Genomic DNA, 19,995 nt, shown 5'->3' with positions numbered 1-19,995 from the left:
GTACAGTATTTTCACAATAAAAAATGTATATTAGACATATTAGATCAAATGACTACACGCATATATCTTGAAGAGGTCAATGTTTTGTTTCCATAACCACAGACATAATATTGTGTTTCCTTAATAACAGGCATAATATAGTTCCTAATTTCTTTAGATCTTTAGTGAAGTTCAATAAAGTATTCTGCATAGGTTTTTTTCACATTCTTTATTAGATTTATTCTGAAGTTCTTTTGTTCTCTTATTACTTGACTTATGAAATGTTAACCCCTCTGTATAATAACAAAAAAAATATACTTTAAAAAACAAGATTGGTTTAGTACTCATTAATCTTGTTAACTTTCACCATTAAAAATAATGTATACAGCTGGGCACTGTGGCTCATGCCTGTAATCCTAGCTAGTCAGGAGATAGAAACTGGGAAGACTGCAGTTAAGACGAACTCAAGAAAAAAAAAATCATGGGGCTCATTTTGGACAGAATAAAATTTGGGCACAGAGGGTTATAACATTAAGCCGAGCTATGTTGGGATTTAAATAGGAAGATTATCATCCTGTTTGGCGAAACAGAGATGTGAGATTCTATTTGAAAAATAAAACAATAATGGGCATGTGGTTGAGGTTGGCTGGGGAAGTACAACCTGTGCATGATAAGCTTAAGGACCTTACGTCTGACCCCAATAGTGCAGTGTGGGGTGGGAAGACAAAGTATGCCATACGCTGTTATTTTGTGTTTTTATTGTTTCAGGGATATACGGATATGTGATAAATTATTAGAAAATATGCTTGCATGTTTTGTTCTTTAGTTTATAAAAGTAGATATTTGTTTTCAGAAATTCCTTCCTTCCTGCTTTCCGTCCTTCCTACCTCCCTTCCTTTTTGCCTTTTCCAACCTCCTTTCCTTCTTATTCCATCCCTTGCTCCTTCTGTACCATCACTGCTGAATTAAAAAATGTTCCTTGAAATAAATTTATTAAGATAGTCAAAGTGATTAGAATTTTCTATTTATATTGTGCATTATAGGAATGTTTAAGACCTGTCATTATTTGGATTATCTAGCATTAGAGTAAAATTTTTATAAATTATAAAAAGTTAACTCTCTCCTATGCATTTTAGGATAAAATGTGCACAAAAGAGAACTATTTTTTTTTACTTTAGGCAAAAACACCTAAGTAAAATGCTTTCTCTGAAAGAATATTTTCTTCTAAGCTTTAGTAAATTATGTATTAGAATATTGCTTCTCTTTTCTTCTCTTACACTCATCTATGTGAATGTTTTTTCTTATTCTTACTTCTTCATACATTAAAATTTTGTTTTAATTCTTAGAAGACAGAAACAAGCAATAATAAGAAAGATATAAATTAAGATGGAACTAAGAACTCGAGTATTACCATTAGTTTTTTTCTTATAAATTCTGAATCTCTAGCCATAACTTATGAAAAATGAAAAGTTGCCTTTCTTCCTGCTTACATAATGAAGTTAATAAACTTACTGAAAATGTGAAGACCACTCTTAAGACACATTTCTAGTACTGAATATAGTATTTCAAAATATACCAGCTTTATGTAAATTTGATGTTAATTCTATGTAAATTTGATGTTATTCCCCCGCTGTGTCTTAACATCTCATACTGCATATCTTCTCTGCTAGGAAGAAAATGAGCACTTGTGCAAAAGACTTCATGTGTTTTTATTTCTCTGGGTTTGTTTAGATTCTAGACATTGAACTTTTAAAACTGGTGTGATTTTTTTTTCCTAACAATCACTATGCTTTACTTTTATTGATGAAACCAATTGTTTATTCCTTTGACTTTGACAGCTCACAGTTCTGACAATTGTCTCTCAGTTGCTCAGTAGCATATTTCCTTGGTTCACAAAAACAACAACAACAACAGCACCAGCCACAACAACAACAGCAAATTTATCTATAGGCAGGAAGAATAGGTTGAATGTTCAAATTCAAGGTCAATAACTCAATAACTAAAGCTTCTAAAAGCAGTGAATGGGATACACACATATAAGTATATATATACATATACTTATATATATATGCACATATACTTATATATATATATATATATACACACACACACACACACACACACACACACACACACACACACACAATTTTAGTATTTGTGTCAAGACTTGGTGCTCATTTTTCTGTGTTAATTAGTTCTGACAAAGAATGTCTTCATGAAGTTGTCTTTTGCCAAAAGTCCTGCTATAGCGTATGGAGCTAGTGAGAAGCTACAGTAATAAGGAGATTTGTTTTAAACCCAGCCTCTAAAGTGTGCAAGGAAATGTTCAACACATCTGTGTTTATTTTACAGACAATCCTGCTTTGCTGAGCCATGTCACAGTGGGTATTAAAGTGCTCGATGTCAACGACAATCCCCCTGTACTTGCCAGGGAATATGATATTGTTGTCTGTGAAAATTCTAAGCCTGGCCAGGTAAGTTAATTGGTTCCTTCTATCATTTGAATGGATGAAACCTAAGTAGCTTTATTTCTATTATTTGGGGGCACAATCCTCCAAATCCCCTAGTATAGCTTTTCTACTCTGTGAAGATAATTTTATAAGGCTTTATTTTAAGTGCCAAATAGATTTCTATGAGAAACACAGAAAATAAATTTCCCCCATATCCCAAATGTAATTCAGAACAATGAAGTTATCTATGCATGAACCGTCCGTCACGCCAATATGAATGTTTTGAAGGCTCCAGTTGAAGCGCTGTGTTAAGGAGGAGGAAACAACTTTTGGGTCCTAATGAAACTTAGAGCCTGTAGTGGAGAGGAGGGGCTGCCTCCCTTAGCTGCCAAAATCTAAGAAAATCATATAAATAGGGATGAGAATTGCTAATACTAAAAGGTGATTAGGTGTGAAAGATGCACATTAGTGGGTAGAGAGGGTAGAAAGAACACTGGATCACAAGGCCTGTTGCAGGAATAATTGTGGATGTCAGGGAAAGCCAAGGTGGCTGAAAAAGTGGTGAGAAATGTGCATTTGTCTTCTCTTTGGTTTAAGAACCAATGCAACATACACAGCTAGAACAAAACAAGCATCTCCTCACACTGTGCGTAGGTAGGACGTCTCTATGTGGCCTTGCTGACTCTCCAGGTCATGCCATGCTGTGCCTTGTTCTCACTAGAGGATCTAGAAGTCTCAATTAGTCTCACAGGAGTGGTGGCAGCATTGAGTTCCTGTCAGCATTCACTAAACCATATCAGGATTGTTCAAATCTGCAAAGACACACATAGCTCTTAGCTGTCACCATGCGTTCTTGATATGAGGGGAATCTCTACTGTCAGCAGGTACTTCAACAAATCCCCTCAAATGAAACTTGCTAGCCAGTCTGTGAGAAAAACAAAACTTGTTCTGAGTAATATTATTTAATTTTGATTCACCATTGATCCTAAATTGAATGAACATAGAAATCCTTTAATGGGTGAGTGGTTGTACAAATTGTAAGAAACTGATGACCTGAAATACTGACAACAGTGACAGGGAACAAGCACTTGGTAGGAACCGTAACCTGAAGGAAGCTACAAAGAAACAGTTACTATTTAAAAAAGGAAGTCAATTACTAAAGGATCTATGACGTCTGAGTCAATTGAAATAGCACTGTTACCAGGAACAAATTCCAGAAATAGAAATCATTAAAAAATTCAACATTGTATGATTTTATTTTAGACTATAAAGTGATTTGGCTCCTTATCTTGATACCTTAGTATGTTTCTGGGTCTTTCATCCAAATGAATTTAAGTTATCTTTAGGTGTTGTTTGCAATATTTGTATTATGACAAATCAGTGCCAATGTAAGTTCTCTTGATAATAAACTCATTGCAGTAGAACATATGTCTGGGTCTATTATTTCATTTTTTCTTGTTTCTTTTGAACAAATTTATAGCAGTTCTTCAGAGAGCCGTGTTTTGATGCAGAGTTGTAATAGAACATTGGTCAATAGAATAAATTTTTGAATGTGTTTGTATTGCTCAACTCTATCCTCCTTCCATGATGGTGTCAGATTGTAGATATTACCATTATTGACGCTGTGTATCTAAATGCATCTACATGTGCAACAATGTGCACATCTATATGTTCAAGAAGACCTCATCTATGGCAAAAATATTTGCTTTTCTGAAAGTTTTAATCCACTATAAAAGCATAGTCTAGGTCAATTCAAGTATCAGTGAAAACTGAGGTAGTAATACCATTCTGAAATAAAATATGTTAAGTGCCTGACAAGAAAACAGTAATGATGAGAAAATGATTAATATATAAAATTTGAAATCATTTTCCAAACATGGGTATATACAAAACAAAGTAGATATCCTGTTAGAAACATTGAACTGCAGAGTGCTTTGTCTTCTTTCTAGTGAATTTTATCTGTTCTTTTTACTTTCATTCCACATGAATTCAGAAAACCTAACAACAACAACAAAAATTTGAAATAACTCTAATCACTGATACTTAGATTATTATCACTATAACTCTGCGGGAAAGAAGTTTACTATGTCAATAGAGATTTTATTTTTAATCAAAGACTCAGATCCTTTAATTAACCAAAATTGATATTATTATGAAATGAATTCATGCAGATCCTAGTTAAGATTGCATTATTGACCAGACTCATTGATTAATTTAAGCAAGGCATTATTTATTCCTTAGAAATCATCTTTTTATTAAAATGCAAAAAGTAGTTCATGTATTAAACACTGAAATCTCAGTGACAGAATGAATACCTAACATGTCCAAACTCCTGAATTCAAACCTGAGTATTGCAAATGAATTTTTAAAAGGAAGGTTTCAGATAGAATACTAGTGTTTATATCAATTTATGCCTCTTACCATTTTTCTTCCTAATACTAATCCAGTTGCAGACTGGAGAGTAACCATTTTTGAAAGAGATATATCATCAATATTTTTATAGAATTTATTTTTGAAAACCAAGTATTAATTGGATTTCTATGTTTGCTTTTGAATGCAGACTAGTTTGTAAACTATAAGTGTGCTATCTTTCAAAATAATCAAACATTTTATGCACTAATTAGATCTGTTATATAATAGATAACAACTTAGTGCCTTGAAGAAATGAAAATCAATAAAGGATTCCCTAAGGATTTCACCTGATTAGCCACTTGCACAACAGAAAGCCTAGATAACAGTGCATTTAAAACACAATTCTGTCCAAATGTCAGACAACTTCGAAGGTGGAGAAGTGACAGGAAACTGCCACTTCTTCAAGAAGTTAAGCATACTAAAAATTAATTCTCTTACATAATTAACTCTCATACATATTTTCTATTGGTATCTGAAGTAATTACAAATGTAACTCCTACTTCCTGAAGACAGGAAAATCAACTTTTAATCAAACAGAAAATTTTAATATGCTGTCTAAGAGGTGTCTTAGAATTCAGGAAAAAAAAGGAGATACACCAAGTAGATTTTTGATTGAAAGACTTTCTTCATTGGCACTACTTAAAAACGTGTCTTTCCTTGTCTTATCCTTATTTTAGGCCTTTGGAAGTATTCTAGAATTATAAATAACAATTAAAGCATAGATGCGTGACAATATTTATCAATGGGACAAATATTTGACATGTCAATGAAGTTGAGATTTTCCTTCTTGAGAGGAAATGTACTAATTTCCTTGCTCATGTAACTGTAACCCCTCTGTACAGTATTTTTCTTTCTTTTTTTCTGTGTCGGTCGTGGTGCTTGAACTCAGGGCTTGAACTCTGGGCTTGGGCGCTGTCCCTGCGCTCTTCAGCTCAAGGTGAGCTCTCTACCGCTTGAGCCACAGCGCCACTTCCAGTTTTCTAGTGGCTTATTGGAGATAAGAGTTTCATGGACTTTCCTGCCCGGGCTGGCTTTGAACTGTGATCCTCAGATCTCAGCCTTCTGAGTAGCTAGGATTACAGGTGTGAGCCATTGGCCCCTAGCTCTGTGAAGTATTTTTACAATAAAAAACATGTTAAAAAATTTCCAGTGAATTAGCTCCTTCAGATTTGGGATAACTTTTATAATAATGGACAGAAAATCTTTCCAAAAATTATAGAAAAGTATTAGATACATTTGTTTGAACAAGATCCGAGTTTACCAAATAGATTAGGTTCATATTAGTAAGAAAGCATGAACATTATTTGAAAACAAATTAGGAATGAAATGAAAATCATAATCCCTACTGAACTGAAAACAGGGAATATAAAAGAATTGTGTATCTAAATGAATTATTCTCTGCCTTTCTCTCCATCACAACTGAACTTGTATTTATAAAGAATCATGGCAAAAGTAGGATCAGAGTCTCCAGAATCTTCATAAATGAAGAATAACGATGAAAGCAAGTTTGTTTTTGGAAAAAAGGAAGAACAGAAAGTTAACTATTGGTGCCTGTGCATATGTAAATGTGTGCTCATATCTAAGTGGAGGAGGTCTCTAGGGGTTCAGGAAAACATAAGATGTTTAATTTAAACACTTAGTTTTATTTATCCTTGAAAATAAACTAAAAAGTAGACATTGCTTTTCTTTCCCCTACACTGAGAACTGATGTGTGAAGAATGTGAACGTGTTCCTCAGTTGACAAGGAACTCTGCACTCTTTTGAAGCTTCTCATGCACTTGAGAATAATAGCCTGATTGCTTTTGATTACCCATAGTGCATGCTACTCAGAGTGGAAATAACAGAACAAGGAGAGATGTATCTAACCAGGGACTGGCTGTTCTAAAACTGGAAGAAGAAAACAAACACTAATCAATATGAACTCTTCAGCTTAAAAACATACAATACAGAGGGAAATAACATACAGAAGAACAATAGACACTTGTCCAGTGATATAGGCATGGCAAATCTGTAGTTTCTCTTGCTAAGAATGTAAGATTTTGAGCCTTGATAGCAATGATGTGAAGACAAGAGATACGTGAGAACCCATGAAATAAGCTACTGGCTTCTATTGCCTGGCTTCTATTAACTGACTGCCTGAAATGTATCTTTCCTTATCTTATTCTCTCTGATCACTCATTTCTAGTACTTGTATATTCAACCTCATCAACCTGATCAAATAAATGGTCTGGGTACATGGGAAAGACTTTAAAGTTTTAACTGTTCTACATTTAACCGATTCATTTCACTTGTAGAGTACTGAAACTGGGTAAAATTGAACAAAATAGTTGCAGAAATTGTGCACTTTTGGTAGTGAACCTACTGTGTTTCATAAGTGCAACACAATTTTAGAGGGCTATTCCCCCTATGTTTCTAATTATTTTTAAGAGAGGCCTACAAAATGGAAACCAAAACAGTAGAGTAATAATTTTTATTTGTTGGTTTTCATTTCTGAGACAAAATTTTGTTTGTTTTGCAGTCCAGGATGGCTTCAAACTCTCAGTATCTTCCAACTCATCCTCCTGAGTGCTGAGATTACAAGCTTGTGCCACAACTCTCAGTTTCTAGTTCATTAGTATTTATTAGCATATATTAAATTGCATATAGTGAAGACTTTCATCACAACAATTCTACACGCACGCACACACACACACACACACACACACATATATCTAAGTAAAATGCGTGTGTATATATATATATATATATATATCTTTGAATATTGCATATTCACCCCCTCTCTTCTACTTTCTTAATTCCTTCCCCACTCCCATTTTTCTTTCCCCTTCCCTAGTAATCCCATTTAACTCTCTTGACCTCGTTTCTGTTGTTGTGTTGGGGTTTTTTTTTAGTTTTTTTTTTTATTGTGAACATACTGTACAGAGGGGTTACAATTACATGGGCAAGATAATGAGTACATTTCTTATCAAGCATTGCAGCCTCCTCCTTTGTTTACCCTTCACATCCCTTCCCAGCCTCCCCTCACTCAATCCTCCCCCCCCCCCACCAAAGTTGTAAAGTTCGTTTTCTACATGACAACTTGTACTTCTCATTGTTGCAACAGGTCCACCTGTATCCTTAAACGACTTGTTTTTCCCCATCTCCTCCACAAATTATACAGACATCAAATATAGTGAAAGCAGGGGTTATACTGTGGGAGAGGGACATTTGTCTTGGTTTTTGTATGTTGTTTTCCCCTAACTTTCCCGAAACGAGAGAGCACTTGTGATAGTTGTCTTCATGGAATTTGCTTATTTCCATTAATCTGATGATTTCCATTGCATTCATTTTCTATACAATACTAAGTGGAAAATTTACTTGTTTATTTGTGCTGGTCCTGGGGCATGAACTCAGGCAATGTCCCTGAGCTTTTTAGTTCAAGGCTCACACGAAAACCACCCTCAACTTCCAGCACTTTTTGGCATTTCCTTCCCAGGCTGGCTTCCTACCATGATCCTCATACACCTGCCTCCTGAGCTACTAGAATCTAAGTGAAAACTTTTTAAAGATTGTACAGGTCATAGCGAAATTTTCTTCTGCTTCGGTGCTACTGAGATGATCTTCTTTTTGGATTTTCACTTCTTCTGTTCTTTAACATGCATTCAGTAAAGATTTTATTTTTAATATGTTTTTATTGTAAAAATACTGTATAGTGGGCTTACAGTTACATAAGTAAGGTAATGAGTATATTTTTTATAGAGCATTGTTGCCTCCCCCTTCGTTTTCCCCCTACTATCCCTTCCTTCCCCACCTCCCCAACTACTCCCCCCCAAAATTTTCTTAATAGAGACCCCAAAACACAACAAATCAAAGGAAATTTAGACAAATGGGATTGCATGAAACTGCAAACCTTCTGCATGGCAAAGGACATAGTTAGCAATATCAATAGAAAGCCCATGGATTGGGAGAAGACCTTCACTAGCCATACAAAGGACAAGGGTCTGATATCTAAAATATACTTGGAACTCAAAAAATTAAATCCCCCAACAAGAAATCCTCAAAGAAACAACTGCCCAATAAATAAGTGGGCTAAGGTCTTAAAGAGAAACTTCACTGAAGAGGAAATAAGAATCAGTAAATGATTACTAGACATGAGAGATTAATAATAAATCACCTAAAGCTCTGGGTTTGCCTCTGCTACTGATTTAGAAATTTGAGGTACACCATCATTGCTATGCATCTCAAATTTCTCAACTATAAAATACAACCTCTGAATTAAGAACCCAATGACAGATTGAAACAAAGATAAAAACCAGACCACTGCCATTTTTGTCCTGAGAAAGATCAGGCCATTCTACCTGAACATCAGAGTGTTGATGTTTTTTTTTTTTTTTTGGTCAGTCATGAGGCCTGAACTCTGGGCCTGGGCGCTGTCCCTCAGCTCTTCAGCTCAAGGCTAGTGCTCTACCACTTGAGCTACAGTGCTACTTCTGGCTTTTTCTGCTGATGTGGTGCTGAGGAATCAAACCCAGGGCCTCATGCATGCAAGACAAGTACTCTACCACTAAGCCACCTTCCCAGCCCAAGAGTGTTGATGATTTTGAAAACCATACTTCATGCTTCCCTAGATATGTGTTCAAACAAAATCTTACAATAATTTCATTCTGAGGTATTGTGAATGATAATATATGTATATATATGTATATATATATTATTTTAGAGTTATTGGGGTTTCAACTCAATGTTTCACTCTTTTAGCAAAGGCTCTAATGCTTGAGACAATATCCCCAGACTCTAAACAAAATGTTTTAGAATAATTGTGCCATGGCAGAAATCAATGGCATTTTAATGAATTGTACTGTTTTATCTTCCTTCACATCTAATACAGTGGAGAACAAGCTAATCAGTATTTTCATGTGTTTAATTGTAAACCACTCAAGTTGGAATGGAGAATGTTAAAGATCTTTCATTTTAGTGATTAAAAGGATACCCTATAATTGAAACAGATATGAGAAATCACAAATTAAATTTACTCCTTTGTGTGTATTTTATTTAGGTTATTCACACCATCAGTGCTACAGATAAAGATGATTTTGCCAACGGACCAAGATTTAACTTCTTTCTTGATGAGCATCTGCCTGTGAACCCAAACTTCACTCTTAAGGACAATGAAGGTGAACACAGACATATTTTTTGGTCTATATAATTTCTCCTTCCACAAATGAGAAAAGCATTGATTAGTTTTGTTCTTATCTTTATATACCACAAACAACTTGCAAATCTGCATTCCAAGTCAATTTGATGCTAATGTGTCATGATCTGTGAATAGCTTGTATTTAAAAATTGAGCCATATGTACAAATAACACTCACTTAATTTATTCAGAAGTTTTGCTTTAAACAAGAATGTACATGTAATATAGTCCTGGGCAAATTGTATGAGAAATCTTAGCTGACAAACAAGTTTATGAGAGCTGCTGCAGCTGCTAGAAGGCAAAAAATAAATGAGAAAAAAAATGAAAAAAAATCCTAGGGAGAGTCATGAAAGGAAATGCAATGTTTGAACTCATCTTGTATTATCAACCCTATCAAGACATTTGTACAAATTCCTTCTTTTACTTGCTTTTCTGAACCTTTTCTAAAGTGAGGATTCAAACTTTGGTTACTAATAGAATCTTATGGTAGTTTTAAAAAGTTAGTTTGGTATAATCTTCTCTATTTAGGAAGAGGAAAAAGAACCCCATAATTTAGTAGCAGTGAAAAACTTGTTATATAGAGGAGTTGTTTGGTCATTTTTTTTTGTATTTTGGAAGTCTGTTGTCAATTTCTTACTTGCAGTTTTCAGGTTAACATCAACCTCTTTGGTCTCCAACTGTCTTTGATGATATTAGTTTGAGTATGTTTGTATTTAGGATTTAACATGTACCTCAGAATAATGTGAAGCAAACAATAGTACACCTGTTTAGGAGTAAATGTTGTATACTCTTTCTCATATCTAGAAAACACATCCTCTTATTATCATATTTCTTTATATTGAAATTATTATATTATACATTCAGGTACATAAGGTTAAGATGAACATATAAAACAAAATTATGTCAAGTATTTTCAGTTGCATTGTGGCCGGCTCTATTATTAAGAATACTAATTCTATGTTTGAGTATGATAAATTCCACTTACTTGATTATTTGCAGAACCTTATATTTTTTAAGTAGTCATACATTTTTAAAACTTTCATTGAAAAGATGATGAGCAGGTGGTTACAGTTACATAAGTAATTAATAAGCACATTTGTTTTTAATCATTGTGACCCATCCCTCCTTATCTCCCACTCATTTTATATTTACATTTTACATTTCTCATTTGACAATGCAAATATACTCTGTATAAATTAGAAAGAGTGACTCAAGTCTATAATTCTACTTACTTAGAAGGTAGAGATCAAGAGGATCTCAGTATGAAGGCAGCCTGGGATAAACTTTCAGGAGATTCCATTTTAATCAATAGTTGGGCAAGGTCATCTCCACCAACAAGGAGAAATCCAAGTGTTAAGAGTATAGCCCATCTCTGACAGAGCTTAATTGGAGATCATCTTCTGAAAATAACCAAGAGAAAAAGAAGCTGGAGTCATGAGTCAAATGGTAGAGCTTCTGCTTAGCAATCAGGAGGCCTTGAGTTCTGTCCCCAGAATTTCCAACACATAAAACAATAAAACTACAAAAGAAAAAGAAATGTATTCCATATAAATGAATATTTATAACACAAAAATAAATCTTCACATTCCCTATATGTTGAATAATTACAGAAAGGGCCATTTATGTTTCTATTTTAGTAGATTTTTATTTGAGTTGTTTCCATCGCAATAAAGATTGCATTTCACATTTATAAATAACTGAAGATTCTATAGTGAAAACTTGACTTGGACATAAACATGCTAAATGAAAGATGGTTAATTTAACTTTGAAAATAGTTTACTTTTATTGCTGTTGAAATGCATGTCACTTACTGCAATTCCTCCTATAACACTACAGTAATTGGGAGTTTATTACATGAAAATTAATCAAAATATATTTTCAAAACATGACAATGATGTTGCAATATTAGCAGTGGCACAGTCACCATTTTATTGCATTCCCCTCATAGTATGTGCTCTTAATGTGGGATGCATGTAATTTTTTAAAATCTTTTTTTTAATACTTGACTTTGCTTAAATCACCTCAACTATTTCAAGTGTGAGAAGCCATGGAAAGCTTCATTGTGGGAAAGATCTGTCAACATATATCTAGAACTATTTTGTAACTTTTGAGAGTTGAGGAAATTATAAGCAACACAGAAATCATTTATATTGGACGGAAAAAGCAGCAGTGGAATATGTGCATAGCCAAAATTAAATAGAGGCCAAAGCTTTGGTTGTGCTATACTTCATTCCTTTTACCTCCTGAGCTAAAGCCTCTTCGTCCCTTAAACACTATTAAAAATATCAACTTTGAAGCCTTTGAAATATTAATGATATAAAAAATATTGAAGTTATGTGGGCTTTCTTCCACAGACAATCATAGGTAATAATAAAGCAGAAATGAGATTGAAAATCCAGGCCTTATGGATTTAAGATTCTTTGGCATTGTATTTTCTGAGTTAGTAGATATTTACATGTCCCCAGAATATAAAGAAAACCATCCCAAATAACAATTTAAAACCTTTGTTTTCCTGAGCCTTCTGCTTATATGAAAGAGCACACTCAAGAAATGAAAGGAAAGCAGACATAAACTCAAAACCGCAACACAGGACCAGAGAGCAATCTTGTAACCACATCCTCATTAAGCTACATAACAAAGAATCAGTGAGAAAACAAAGATTTCCAGAGAGAGAGAGAGAAAGAAATCCACAATGATGTTCCTAATAAGCCAGAAAGCTGAAAGTATAAAAGATAATGAAAGGATTAAAAAGTGCTTGAAAAGAAATTTACTGTAAACATTAGCCAAAAACCCACATAAAGAGCAAGATACCTTCTTAGTGTTCTCAAAACTCACAGGTGATGCTTGACATTTAGTCACTCATGACTGACTGAACTAAATCCCATTAGAAAGTATTGTAATATCACCTGTTTATTGTAACTTATCTATAAGTATGTTTTTATTTTTTATCTTTAAGGAGTTATACAAAGGAGTTGCCTTTTAATAAAGCAGTCAATGAATACAATATATCTCCTCTCTTATTTAGGTTCATTAGAAATATGTATACGTTTCCATGGGTAATCTTCTATTTAGTAGCAAGAACTACTGGCTAAGTACCCAGATTTATGGCAGCCCTCCACATTTTCCCAACCTTGGTCTTTTTCTTTAGATCTTTCTACCATATATTCTTTCTGCATTAATTAGAAATTTCAAGTTCCTCTAAACTTTGCAAAAGGAATATCTTCTGGAGTATTCCATCACACTACAAAGTTTCTTTATTTTAGATCTAGTTTATATTACTCACTGTGACCCATGTTGGTGTTAGTGTATACATTAGCATAAAACAGCAGCATGGTGCTGAAGACTTACTTATAAAGCAAAAATCAAATCGTAGGAAAAAATGTCATCCACTCACTACTTTGGTTCGTGACCATTTGAGTTCATTTATAGAGCTATAAATCACATGCAAAATTCTCTTGTTTCCATGTAACAGATAAATGTTATGGTTTTCAGTCATCGTCAGCTACTCTTGCTCCTGTTACCAGTGACAACATTTTATTTTCTGTTCAAGTTATATCTTTGTGTGTTTTCTTGATGGTGGCAGGAATGAGATCTATGGCCTTGTTCTCTGATGTGTCGAATCACCCATTCATGATTAAAATCCATTCCTAGATTGGAACCCAGATGCCTTATTTTTTGTGTACTTGTCAGTCTGGGTAATTATAAATTACTCGAATGATGATATACTTCTTAGCTATTATTCTTTGTATTACCACAAAAACAGCCAGAAAAGAGTGCTATCACTTTAAACTGATTCTGAGCTGAGGATATTTCTTTGGTCCCTGATTTCTTTCTCTTTCCACAAGTGGAGAGTTAAGGGTTTTTCTTCTGGGAACTCCATTATGTACTCTCCTTTGTCGTTAACTTGAAACACTATAGGCTTAATATCAACATAGACACATAAACTCTTCAGAGATTTCTAGGGCTTTTCAGTATAGGGTTTCTAGCTTTACATTTCCAATATAACCTTTCAATTTACCAAGTATCTATAGGAGAAATCAGCCATATCTATGTAATATGTCTCATTTCCTGTTTGATTACAGTTCCCCAAGTCCCCAAATGTCTCTAATTTGCTATCAAATCTTCTGGCTAGCTCATAATTTAAGGAAATGCCACAGAACAAAAAACTCCTTGCAAAGAACATTTCACCTGTAAACATCTTTCCCTTCTCTGGAATGCTGATTCCTCCAATTGCCTTGTGTCAGCAGGTCTTTATTGCCTGTAAGCAGATATTTGCTTGTAATTTTTAGGCTTTCCATTCAGCATGCATGGAGAATTCCAAACTGCTTATTTTTTTGCTTTTATTTTATAAAGTTAGAACCATTTAAGAAGTTTCTCTAAATATTTGGGAAACATGGGTTTGGAATGGAGGATATTGTTCAATGATGATCTAATGATTATCTTAGAGAATGGCTGCTGATATACTACCTGTATTTGTTCTTTAAAATGTAATTATAATGGTCACAACTCCATCCCCCAAGTGCAGCTACACTCTGATTTTCTTTAGTATTTCTTTAGTATTAGATTGGGTTGTTAACACGCTCATGTCAGTCACTATTGATAAACTGGCTTCCTTTATACGTGCATTCCCATGGGCCTGCTATACCACTTAATATAACTCTAAATCCTTCCATTTCCTTATGAATGGGGCAATGACATCCTTTCTGATGGAAGCATAGGATTCAATTGTCCTCATCCAATGAGGGACATCTGGGTGATTTTATATCTTAGCTATGGTAAACAATGCTGCAATGAACATAGTTGTGCTGATGGCTTTAGTGTGGGCTGGTTTGTGGTCATTTGGGTAAATGCCCATGAGTGGGATTGCTGCGTCATAAGGGAACTCTATGTTTAATCTATTGAAGAATCTCCATACAGCCCTCCAGAGTGGTTGAATTAACTTTACATTCCAACCAACAGTGTAGTAGTGTTATCTTTTCACCAAATCCTGGCCAGCATCTCTTATTGTTAGTTTTGTTGATAATGGCCATTCTAACTGGGATGAGGTAATCTCAATGTTGTTGTGATTTGCATTTCTCTTGTGGCTAGAGATGTTGAAAATCTATTCATGTATCTATTGGCCATTCTTATTTTTTCCTCTGAGAAGTCTCTCTTTAAGTTTTTAGCCCACTTATTAATGGAGTTGTTTCTTTGAGGATTTGATTTTGGGTGGTTTAATTTTTTTGAGCTCTAACTATACTTTAGATACGAGGCCCTTGTCTGATGCATAACTACTAAAGATCTCCTATTCTGTTAGCTTTCTATTAATCTTGGTAGCTAGGTCCTTTGCCATGCAGAAATTCTTCAGTTTGATGCAACCCCATTTATCTAGTTTTTCTCTGATTTGTTGTGATTCTGGATCTTTACTTAGGAAGTTTTGACCTGTGCCAAGGATCTCTAATGATTCCCCTATCCCTTCCTGTAATATCTTCAGGGTATCTTGTCTTACATTGCAGACTTGGATTCATTTAGAATTGATTCTGATGCAGGGTGATATATAAGATTCTAGCTTCAGTTTTCTATACATGTTCATTTGCTCCCTCCAACTCTCAAGCCTTCACAGTGCCCTGTGCTCTGGGTTCAGGAAAGTCTGCAGTGAAAGAAGATCTCAGTTTAGCAGATGGCTGAGTGATAAGTGAGACCACAGTGATCTGATGTCAAAGTTACTGTTCCTCCCAAATCTCTACTACAATAACATTCATATAAACTTATAAACATATATACACATAAACTTAGTCTAAGATTACCTCCAAAGTGGAGAGGTATCCCGAAAAGGTATCGATTCATATCTCCCATTATCTCTTGCCTTACCAGAGAAATTCCTACTGGGAATGAGAGTACAAATAACTTCTTTTAAGTGGAATATTACAGGACACAGTAGGGCTCAAGTAAGTTGAAGGGTAGAAACACTTAGTATGCATTGGAGCATAATTTATGTTTGAGAAAGGAAAATAAGCATAAACATCCAAATGTGACTCTTAATGCTGACACACAAAAAACATTGCCAATTAAGAACATCTGGTGAGATGAAAAACTTCATATGGACTCTGATGAAAACCGAATTTGTGAGCAGAGAGATCAAAAAAGGGAAACATAAAAGATTGCCTCGCTTTGAAATCTGGTTTCTCCAGAAAAACATGTGAAACTATGGTCTTTCTCAGCTTTGATATTATGCCTCAGCATTTATTTGTGTGTGTGTGTGTGTGTGTGTGTGTGTGTGTGTGTGTGTGTGTGTGTGTGTGTGTGTGTGTGTGTGTGTGTGTGTGTGTCCTGAGGCTTGAACTCTGTGATTGGGCATTGTCCCTAAGTATTTTTGCTCAAGGCTAGCACTCTACTTCTTGAGCCACACTCCATTTTAGCTTTTTGGTGAATAATTGAGATAAGAGTTTCATCTAATTTTCTTCCTGGACTGACTTTGAATCATGACCCTCAGATCTTAGCCTTCTGAGTAGCTCGGATTACAAATATAAACCAACACTACCCAACTCTTGATCATTTTTTAAAATGAGATAAGTGAACAATTACTAGTACTCTTCTATTCTTGCAAACAGGGGCAGTAATATAAAGAATTCAAAATCATACATGACATTCTATGAGTCCAAAAGGATATCCTAATGATTATTTAAAAATATAAAATGAAAATAAATCAGTAATAAAGTATCTACAGAAATCATCTTAAATGAAGCTAGACTTAGGCTGAAGATTGGAGGGAAATTACTTGATTTGACAGATGATGCAATAATTTTACAAGTTCCCAGGCAAAGAACTCATAGTATAAATAAATAGGTTGGAGGCATTTGAAAGAAAAATAAACTGTAATAGAATGATTCTTCTGACTTAAGATATCATTTCCACAAAACTTTGGAAGAAGAGTATTTTAAAATATGGAACTCAGCTGTACTCTCTGGAACAGGCAGGCTCCAAAGTTCCAGACACCACTTTGGCTAGCTGCATAGTGGGACCCTATCAATTGTTTTTAAATATGCAAAATAGATGTCAGTTATAATAAAATTCCACCATCAAAAGTATGGAATGTTATGATAACCTAACCAAACTAAGGTGAGATAAGAATAAATATACTGCAAAGACAGAGTTTGAAATGTTTAATATGAGTGTTATTATATGTAACACAAGAAAAATAATGGAATGGAAGAGCAATGTAATAGAACGTTTCTTGTATCTGCTAAATATACTTTGAATATATTCTATAAGGTTATATTTATTATTACACAAGTAAAAATGAAGAGAACTAGTATGAATACTGCCCCCACACACACACACGCCATGCAACCCTATCCTATGTGACTAAACCTTCAGAACAGCCTTAATGACCATTTGTGAGCATTCATCTCTCCTTCCTGGAAAGGATCTTTTTCATTCAGAGAAATTCTGCACTCAGCCCCCAAACTAACATTGCTTTCCTATTACTACTTTGCAAGTATCAGTCTGTGCAGGGTCGAAGGCGGTGTTCTACTCCATCCACTGTGTAGAGAATTGACACCGCCTATGCTTTCAAGGACCTCTCTGCCTAATTGAGGAGATAAGGATTACTAGAAGGTAATTTGTAATTAAAAGCAATGGAACTTTAGAGTAACATTAGGCAGATCACTGTAGGTTTCAACTTGAAAAAAGAAAAGAGTTTGGAATGTGATTTGGCTTTAAAGGACAGAGTCCATTCTACAAGATAGAGTTAATTTGTTATGTAGGATGAAGACTGCCCAGACAGGAAAGATATCTATCTTTATCATTATATCAGATAGAAATATCTAGCAAGGAAAACAAGGCAAGGCAGATTTTCAAAGGCCTTTTAATTCATGATTTTATAAAGTAATTTTATAAAGTACTGTGGTATGTTCTGTACTCTAAAGTAAACAAAATAGGCTTCCTATCCAGGCTTTAGATGATTTTTACCAACTTGTGGTAAACAGAAAAGTTTGTGCACAGCAGAATTTCAGTGTTTTTCTAGGAAGAGTTTGCCCTCAGTTTATTAAAAACGAACGCCTTTGATTTGGAGAATAACCCAGAGAAGGATTTGTTTAAGAGAACATATTATACTTGATTGTATAATTTGGTGATTTCAGTTTTATTCAATAATTACCATTCTTTTATCACTAACAGATATACTAGTAGTCATTCAATTTTGTTTAAAATTAAAAACCAAACTTAGAAAATAAGTTAAACTTTTTAGCAAGATCCAGGCAATGATAACTCCTGCCTTTTCTAGCTACTCATTAAGATCAAATCTGAGGTTCACAGTTCAAAGCCAATCTTAACAGAAGAGTCCTTGAGACTCCATTGCCAGTTAACCTTCAAAGAGCCACGCTGGAGTACCAGCGAAGACAGAACACATGGAAGCAAACTCAAATCCTGGAATTGGTACAAACAAAAACAAAAGAAGTTTCCCTTTCAATAAGTGTCTCATTAAATTGGAGCTTTTTATTTTAGCAACAAAAAAATCCATTATATAACTTTCATCTTTATTTAATACCTATAGTGAATATACTATAAATACAATATCATGTAACTAATGATTTTAGGCTTGGAACTGTTAGTCTCAGTTCTGAATAACTTTGTTCATGCATTTGTAATATAAAAGTGTAACCTAATTCCTTAACACAAGGTCATCATTAGTCTACTTTTTTAAGTCTGCTCTATTTCATGATCTCAGTGCTTTCTCTTGGGGAACTAAGCTTTACTTAACACAAAGAGACTTAACACAAAGAGACGTACCAGATTAATCCCAATATTTAATTCTAACTGTAAGCTATATATGTAAATCCTAAGGTTTTAGTAAAGAATGAGATCACAGATTACCATCAACTGTGTGTGAACTTCTATCTCTATGTATTTGGCTCCAAATTTTACTGTCTTTCAGAAATAAAAACCTTAATGACATTTTTTGTGATCACTAAAGATCAAGAATATCTACTATTCATATTAATTTATTTGATATATTTTCCAATTTTATAATCCTAATCATTAAAAATAAATCCATTCACAATTTTTAAATAAATCATCATTGAAATGATGATTTTGCTCATGTTTACTAAAGGATTCTCTATCCTGCCGGTTAGTCAACTTTCTATTGTGACAAAACATCTAAATGAATCAACAAAAGTTTATTTTGAGTCCTTTTAGTGGCTTAAATCAAAACACTGGGCCATTCCTTTGAGCCTGTGGCAAAGCAGTATTTCTTGGTAGAACCATGTCACACAGTGTTGCATAGCAGAATTTCTTGGTAGAACCATGTCACACATTGTTGCATAGCAAATGCCATTTTGCATGCAAAGAGAGAGCAGAGAATGGAGTCCATGGTGTCAATGTCAGTTTTCAGGTCACACCACCAGGGAACTGGAATATTTTCCATTAAGACCCAGTTGTTAAACTAAAGTTCTACCTTTCTCCACTCTTACCCCAGGATGGGAACTCAGCCTTAATCACAACCTTCTCAGCATAAGATTTAAGATCAAAGCCATAGTAATGTCTTTTTCACATTGGAACATTTTGAACATTTTTTTAATCCTTATTATTTTCACTATTCCTTTGCAATACCAATTCTGCTTCTCCAAATTCAATAATTTCCTTTGTGCTTTCATTTTTAGGCAAACATTTAAAAAACAAGTTTGGGAGATCAATTGAATATTATTGCGGGGCCACATCACTTTAAGCTTACAGTACACAAAGGTTATGATAAGAGATATTTTCCATCTTGAATAAGCAGCTGGTTCAATGCATTTTCTGGGACACTTTCTTTCAACTTTCACAATATATTGGTGGTTAAATGTAGGTATTGAAGTTTGACGCACTTTGGAAATCACAGGAATTTTTTTTGTTTATTTTGTATTTCTTTTACATTGTCAGGTTTGTAACACACAAGATTCCCATAGTTTATTTTTGTCCTTCAAAGGAGAACTCACAGCTGGTGTTGTAATGTGCTTAATTT

The 19,995-nt window shown here is 34.3% G+C and overlaps 1 protein-coding gene across 3 annotated transcripts in view; it reads left to right on the top strand.

The window, feature by feature from the left end:
• Cdh18 (cadherin 18) overlaps nt 1–19,995 on the top strand; it is a 394,050-nt gene that overhangs the window by 348,935 nt on the left and 25,120 nt on the right. For all 3 annotated transcript variants that reach the window (XM_070042219.1, XM_070042217.1, XM_070042220.1), the window contains exons 9-10: nt 2,332–2,453; nt 9,877–9,994. In XM_070042219.1, the coding sequence (XP_069898320.1) occupies nt 2,332–2,453; nt 9,877–9,994 (240 nt within the window). The remainder of the gene's footprint in view (nt 1–2,331; nt 2,454–9,876; nt 9,995–19,995) is intronic.

The sequence above is a fragment of the Dipodomys merriami genome, unplaced genomic scaffold (assembly GCF_024711535.1).
Source record: "Dipodomys merriami isolate MVZ:Mamm:240054 unplaced genomic scaffold, mDipMer1.0.p SCAF_32, whole genome shotgun sequence".
NCBI classification, from domain to species: domain Eukaryota; kingdom Metazoa; phylum Chordata; class Mammalia; order Rodentia; family Heteromyidae; genus Dipodomys; species Dipodomys merriami.
This window is presented reverse-complemented; position numbering and strand designations above follow the sequence as displayed.